The 6,897-nt window shown below is 41.6% G+C and overlaps 1 protein-coding gene across 1 annotated transcript; it reads left to right on the top strand.

The window, feature by feature from the left end:
* Positions 1 to 3,776: 3,776 nt before the first annotated feature.
* On the top strand, positions 3,777 to 5,448 carry LOC140302897 (uncharacterized). Its single transcript, XM_072381424.1, has 2 exons — positions 3,777 to 4,952; positions 5,284 to 5,448. The coding sequence occupies exon 1, from the start codon at positions 4,238 to 4,240 to the stop codon at positions 4,880 to 4,882; it is 645 nt and encodes a 214-aa protein (XP_072237525.1). The 5' UTR covers positions 3,777 to 4,237; the 3' UTR covers positions 4,883 to 4,952; positions 5,284 to 5,448.
* The last annotated feature ends 1,449 nt before the right edge of the window (positions 5,449 to 6,897 follow it).

Here is a 6,897-nt window from a genome sequence, read left to right as displayed (position 1 = left end):
TTTAAATGTCACTGTGACATTTACACTTTTAAATGTTGCATGTTTATTAATCAAATGATGGTGGTATGAGTATTCACACTTCTTAATTATACATTGATTATATAATACCTAATCATCTTACAAACGAAAAGTCGCCATCCGACAACATAAAACAAAAAGTGGTAACTCTCGTCTTTCAAGAAGTTATCGCGAGATTTCTGTTCAGTCTGTTTTTAGAGCCGTTAGATATCAGGCAAACAAAGGCATATTACATTAAAGTGATACTGCTGCTTTTAACTCTACATTTGTATTCCATGACATTTATAGTTTTTGAATAAAGAGCTATACTGAGGCAAAAATTTCTTAAATAAAAACTTAATTTGCAGATAAACAAAACATCAACAAGTAGTGGGTAATTATTTATTTTATTTAGTACTTTCCCCCTTGTTCCATAACTGTTGCACAGCAATTTCCCTCGGGATAAATAAAGCCTCTTGAATCTTGAATCCTAAGATATCAGGCGCTAATGAGACCGTTTTTATAGTATTTAGAACCAAATAAGACACATTTCCCCAGTTTTTTGTGATGACTTTAGGGTCTTAATTTAGTTAAATATCTACATTTTGTCGCAGGGCAATTGACTGACAATGACAAAATCTGAAGGCATGGAGAGAAGATGTCTCTGTCCAGATTATATTGGACACAAATCTCTGCTGCTCACTTGGTCAAACTACAGAAACTCCAGCCTACGAAGACTTCCAATTATTTCTAATGATTCTACGAACACTTTACACAAGAGACCAAGAGGATGTAGGGCAGGGCAAATGTTTGTGGCTACAGGAGTCAGTACTTTACAAAAAAGAATTCAATTTAAATCCATTTCCTGGCTCAATGATTGAGAAAATTTAACAATATAGAGACTGCGTACATCCCCAAAACAAAAAACCTTTGGACGGTATGAAAAAATGCAAATAAAAATGCAGAAATTCCTATTTTTGAGTTTTATTCAATTGCAGACAACATGAAACCAAGAGATTTAATGTTTTGTCTCATCAGCTTAATTTAATTTATTGTTATACATCCATTTATGCATTTCAGACCTGCAACACATACCAAACAAAGTCAGGACAGTGAATCTTTTCCCACTTTGTTTCCTTCTGCCAACACTTAAAGCCGTTCTGACTCTGAGGAAACCAGGTGATGCAGAGTTCCAGCTGTTATTTTGTCCCATTCTTCCTGTAAACAGGTCTTAAGGTGTGGAGCAGTGCGGGGGGGTGGTTGTTTCTCTGCTGGGGACAGGTCAGGACTGCAGGCAGCCAGTCCAGCACCCGTACCTCTTCTTCCTCAGCCAGGCCTTTGGACTGTGGCAGAATGTGGTTTTCCACGGTCTGCTTGAACAATGCTGGGACGTCCCAGGAAAAGATGTGGCCTTGAAGGCAGCATATGTTGCTGTAAAATCTCAGTGAGCTTTTCTGCATTAATGCTGCCATCACAGAAGTGGAAATGAGCTTTGCCCCCTGATCCAACCCCATACCATCACAGAGCCTGGCTGCAGGGACTGGTTGCTGACAGCAGGCTGGATGCTGCTTTTGCTCTTTGCTCCATTTCTTCCAACAAAGATGTGGAATACTGATGGGTCTGACCACAGCACACGTTTCCACCGTGTGACGGTCCATCCCAGACGCCTCCGAGCCCAGAGAAGTGGACGAGGTTAACATCAGGCTTCTTTCCTGCACAGTAAAGCTTGTGAATGGAACTCTGTATTGTGGTGCTTGACAAAGGTTTCCACAGTAATCCCTTGTCCATGTGCTTCTATCAGCTGCTGATGAATGACGGTTCTTGATGCAGCGCCGTCTGAGGGGTCAGAGGTCACGGGGGTCCAGTTTCGGCTCGCTCCCTCGTCCTTTACACTGAAACTCCTCCAGGTTCCTTGAATGCTTTAATGATATTCTGCTCTGTAGAGGCAGAAATATGCAGATCCCTTCCAGTATTCCCTTACAGTCGCCTGTCTGAAATATCATCACCATAGCACAGAATGTACCGGGAGCATAAAATTACTGTATTTCCCTAAATTCAAGTTGAATTAGTTCTGTTTCCCGTTTGGCCAATGAACCGGACATAAGAAGAAATTCCTAATAGTGTTAGACTCTAAAGAACAGAATTGAGTAATTGCTTGCTAAATTCCACATGTGGCCTCTCTGGGTTGATCAGCATCTTTATTCCCTACAGAAGATTTAAACACCAGAAGAGACAAAATCCTGCCATTCAGACCACAGAGAGACTATTATTGCATATCCTGACCCACTTTAACTCTCAACAATTATTATTTCTAAATCACCCCCATCCCATATTTTTTGTAATATGTATCAGGCCTAAAATACAGGAATCTATGTATATCTGCAAGTTAAATTAAGTAATTAAGTTAATGAAACAACTCGTTAAAATATTGGGTTCTTAGATGAAAGTAAAAGCAAATGAAAGGATTTTCTTTTTTAATACAATCACAGCTTTTTCTGATTTTAGGTTGGAGTTCGAGGCCCAGCTGCCTCTTTGTGTGATTCTGATTTATGCTGAACATGTTTCTTCCCCTTTTGTGTGTGGATGGACAACAGAAAACACGGCATCCTCTCCAGCTTCCGCTTCACACTTCATGCGATGCACATCACGGCCACTAGGAGTCAGTGCTGCGCTGTTTGACCTAAAGTTTGTTTTGTTTGGAAAAGTTGAGCTAAAATAATTCAAACATATATAAACTGAAGTAAAGAAGGTGCAACCTGATGAATGAGTGAATACTTTATGGGATTCGGGGAGCAGTCCATGTGTTATTACTACTCAGGTGTTGATTTAAAAGCTACTTTTATTTAAATTTTGATGGCTTTCATTTGAATAAGTGGCCAGATGAGGCTGTAACTTACTTGATGTTGTGCAAATACAGTGTTGACCTTATTTTTCCAACAAATACTGAGCCAAGTCCATTCGAGGCTGAAGAGAATTGAATTGGTTTCGTGAGCTTGTGGTCACAAACCAAAATGTTGATGGTCCTCAATGCAAAATCATGTGATTTCTAACATTCTTCACATTCAGGCTGAGGAGAAGACCCTGTGTTTGTGGAGATTTTTATTGTAAAGTACTAGATTCCAACCTCATGGTGGCGCTAGATGAGCAGGGATCACCAGAAACAGTGGGCTCCATTGTACGGGGAGCACAGTCTGTCTTAAATTTGATGAGATATATATCGCCAACTCATCTTTATGACGGTTAATCTCCTCTGGGTCAGAAATGGTGACATTTTTGGGGCACTGCTTAAGATTTTAGGACAGAAAACTCAAAGTTATTTGTCTGCATCATGAAGGTTTGTGCAAAACCGTGATGCATTCAGGTACTTTTGCGTGGATGACACTTTAACCAAATGACTAATGCTATTACAGTGAATACCACAGTATTGCTTAGTCCTGCAGGCCTGGTTGTTGTTGCTGTCTGTTGTCATAGAAGGAGGGGGGGGGGGGCAGTAACAGCAGCAGCTGTGGATCAGATTTCAACTGCTAAAACTGAAGCGGAGTGAACCATCAGGCTTCAGGGAGACTCCATCTGCTTTACACAAGCATGTTCAACCATTAGATTATACCACAGGTTGGGATCTGTGGTAAAATATCTTACAAATATATGTCGAAGTTATTTCTTCTAAAATATATCCTATTGGATTAAATTAATAGAAGTAGCAGTGCCTGAAGGCACTGCCTCCCTCCCTTTGGTAAGCCTGAGAATGGATCCTCCCATTTCTTTATAAGCGCTCCAGGAGGAGGCAGAGCTACAGTCAGTGATGGTCAGAGCAGAAAGCACTACATCTACTGACATAAAACTGAAGAAATCCAGCTTTAAATCAACTGAAAGACTCAAAAAACCCCTCAGCAGCTCACTGCAGTTCACTGTTTAGAGCTGTAAGGAGCTGATTTGACTTTCAGAGAGGTGAAGAAGAGATATTAGAGAAACAGAGGAGGGCGTGACAGGGAGCCAGATCAGCAGGCAAGCTGCTGCAAGGGGAGGAAGAGCAGGCTATGCACCAGCCAAAGCCAGAGGTCAAGAAGAAAAGAGAGAGGATAGTAAAAAGGTAGACTCAGAGAGAGGAGGCTCTTTTGTGATCTGAGTCAGAAAATCAAAAACCTGCCTCTCTTTGTTGCTTTGTGGGCCACTGAGTGAGGAGGAGAATGTGAAGGAGAGCGGGAGCAAGAAAGGGAGGCAACTGCAAGAAAGACAAGATATGCTCTCAGAGATCATGTGCAGGAGGATCTTCCAGCAGCAGAGGCAGCAGGACGAGAAGGAGGCGCAGCTGAGGGAGGCTGGCATCCGCAGGAAGCACGGCTGGTCCAAGAGCTGCAGTGGGCGCCTCCAGGGGCGGAGGACGGGAGGGGGAGGGTGGCTGAGAGGGAGCAATCCCCACCAGCACCTTCAGCGTCATCATCCCAGACGCCCCCAGAGGCCGGTGCTGTCCCTCCGTCCGGTTTACGTTAAGGGGAACCGAGCCAAGGGGATGCGGGCCCCCAAGAACACCAACCAGTTTCTGATGCATGAGAAGTACCAGATGCAGCACATGCGCTCCGACTCCGTGGGGAGCGACTCCGGCTGCAGCTCCGACAGCGACCTGGAGCTCACCGACATGGACTCATACCTGGGCGTCCTGGAGAATGCCAGAGGGGCCCTCCTGGACAGTCCCGACCCCCACGGCTCAACAACGCCATCAGGACAGATCCTGGTACTGCACGAGGACGGCGTGTGCCTGCACGAGGACAGCTTGTGTCTGCAGGAGGACAGCATGCAGTATTTCCCCTCTGAAGACGACCTGCTGAAGAGCCAGAATTTCATGCAGAGGGACTTTGTTGAGTTCTGTGACTTCCTGTCGCCCTGAAGGGGAACTTTCACGGAGCCATTTTGTCCTCAGCGGTGAGAAACTCAAACCGCTGACAGAACGCGCTCAGGTTTGTTCTGCCTCATATTCATTGTAGATGAAAAGTCTTTTTGATAAAAAGTCAAGAATTTGCTTACAGGATGAGTCTGGTTTCCAGAAGAAATGGACATTTTAATCATATTTAAGTGTCATTTTCAATTTCATTATCATTTACGATGCTGGCATTATTGTTTGAAGAACATCAAAGAGAACAGCACTGAGATTTAATTGAACTATATCACCTTGATGCTGTCATCCAGGTGAAACTAAAAACAACTGAGACAAATGGCTCTTTTTTTACTGTCACCGTTTGTGTTTGGGCTCTGTAAACTGATGCCTTTCTGTTATTATTGTACACAAAGGGAAATGAGCTGGCTGGTGGGAGTGAGCCCAAACAGCCAATCAGCATCGAGTTGGCCGGATTAGGCCGCAGATGATTGGCCGAAGCAGACTGTCTATAACAGAAAAGTATTTTACTGTACGGAATAAAAGGAAAAGAACAAATAAATATGTATGTTGTAACGTGGGTTGACTGGTTGTTTTTATGGACCTCAATGAGCATTAATGAGTTTTTCAAACTGAATATTAGAGCCAGCAGAGTCAGAATATCACTGTATCATCAGGGCAGGTCAAAGTGAAGAAGACACACACTCAGCTTCACTGGTGAGGCGACAAAACGTCACATGAGAGGGTGAAATAGGAGCTGAGGGGGCAGTGATGGCATGTTTGGAGAAGCCAGATCTAATAAATGCTTTGTACCACAATGAGATCCTGTTTGACTTCACCTCCTGATACTGAAGCCGTGAAAACTGCCCAAAGAAACCCACCTAAGACAAAGCAATCTGAACGAACTTTATTATAGAAGTGCAAAATAAGCACCTAAATGCTCATATATAATGCATAATGGATGATTTAATCAATTTACCCTAAAAAACACACATTTTAGTCACCGAGTAGGACGAAAAAAGACAAAACTAAATCAGACTTTATCCAATGTAGCATGAAAAATCATCAGCATTTAAAATACTAAATGTTTACACTAAATTACACATAAAAATCTTTATTTATTTATCTATTACTACAGATACTCCATCATCTAACTCATTAAACATTTGTTTTAATTGTTTAAGTGTTGCATGTCATGCATCCACCACCTCATGAGTATAGAATTTAAATTTCTCATGCAAATAAAGCCAAATATTTGGATACGCATATATTTAGCTGATAAATGCCATACTTACATGCTTTATGGTTTTAATAATCTAAAATTAATACGTTAATTTTCTCCATCCTGACGTGTAACATCTTGTTTCATGCAAGCGGTGCAGGATTGTTGCTATAATCAGAGTTTCAAGTCTTTATTTTAAAGATTTCAGACGATTTTAAACAGGGAATCACCGTGTTCCATCTTATAGAACACAATAAGTGGATTACGTAAAGTGAAGTGGGCTGATTGTGCCCACTCAGGACTACGCAGGGAGCTGTAAGCCTCTTTGAGCTTGCGTGTCATAAACTAATAATGGTAACACGTTCAGGTGTGAGAAATAAGCAGGTTATAAACTCTGATTAATCAAACTGAGACGTGGAAAAGGGAAAATAACGTAGAATGATGGAAAGGTGGATGTTTAAAAATGCTAATCCTGCTCTGACGATGATCAGGAGAAAACTAAATGTCTTTTTTTTAGCTGTTTCATCTTTTGAAGAAGCCAAAAAAATGAACACCAACATAATATAAAGTGTTTATCTACACAGTAATAAATGCAAATATTCAGCTGGTGCACGTTTTATACATTTCAGTGAGGAAGACGAGCTGCTGTAACTGAATAACTGTGAAGATGTTGAGATCTTACAGTGTTAACTGTACTTTAAATTAAAAAGTATCTCATAGTTTATGGAGAGGACCTTTAGTATACGTCACATATAACTGGGATGTTAAAATATAACACATCTGTTGACCAAATCTGCACTGGCTGAAG

The sequence above is a fragment of the Leuresthes tenuis genome, unplaced genomic scaffold (assembly GCF_036924035.1).
Source record: "Leuresthes tenuis unplaced genomic scaffold, fLeuTen1.0.hap1 SCAF_3, whole genome shotgun sequence".
NCBI classification, from domain to species: domain Eukaryota; kingdom Metazoa; phylum Chordata; class Actinopteri; order Atheriniformes; family Atherinopsidae; genus Leuresthes; species Leuresthes tenuis.
This window is presented reverse-complemented; position numbering and strand designations above follow the sequence as displayed.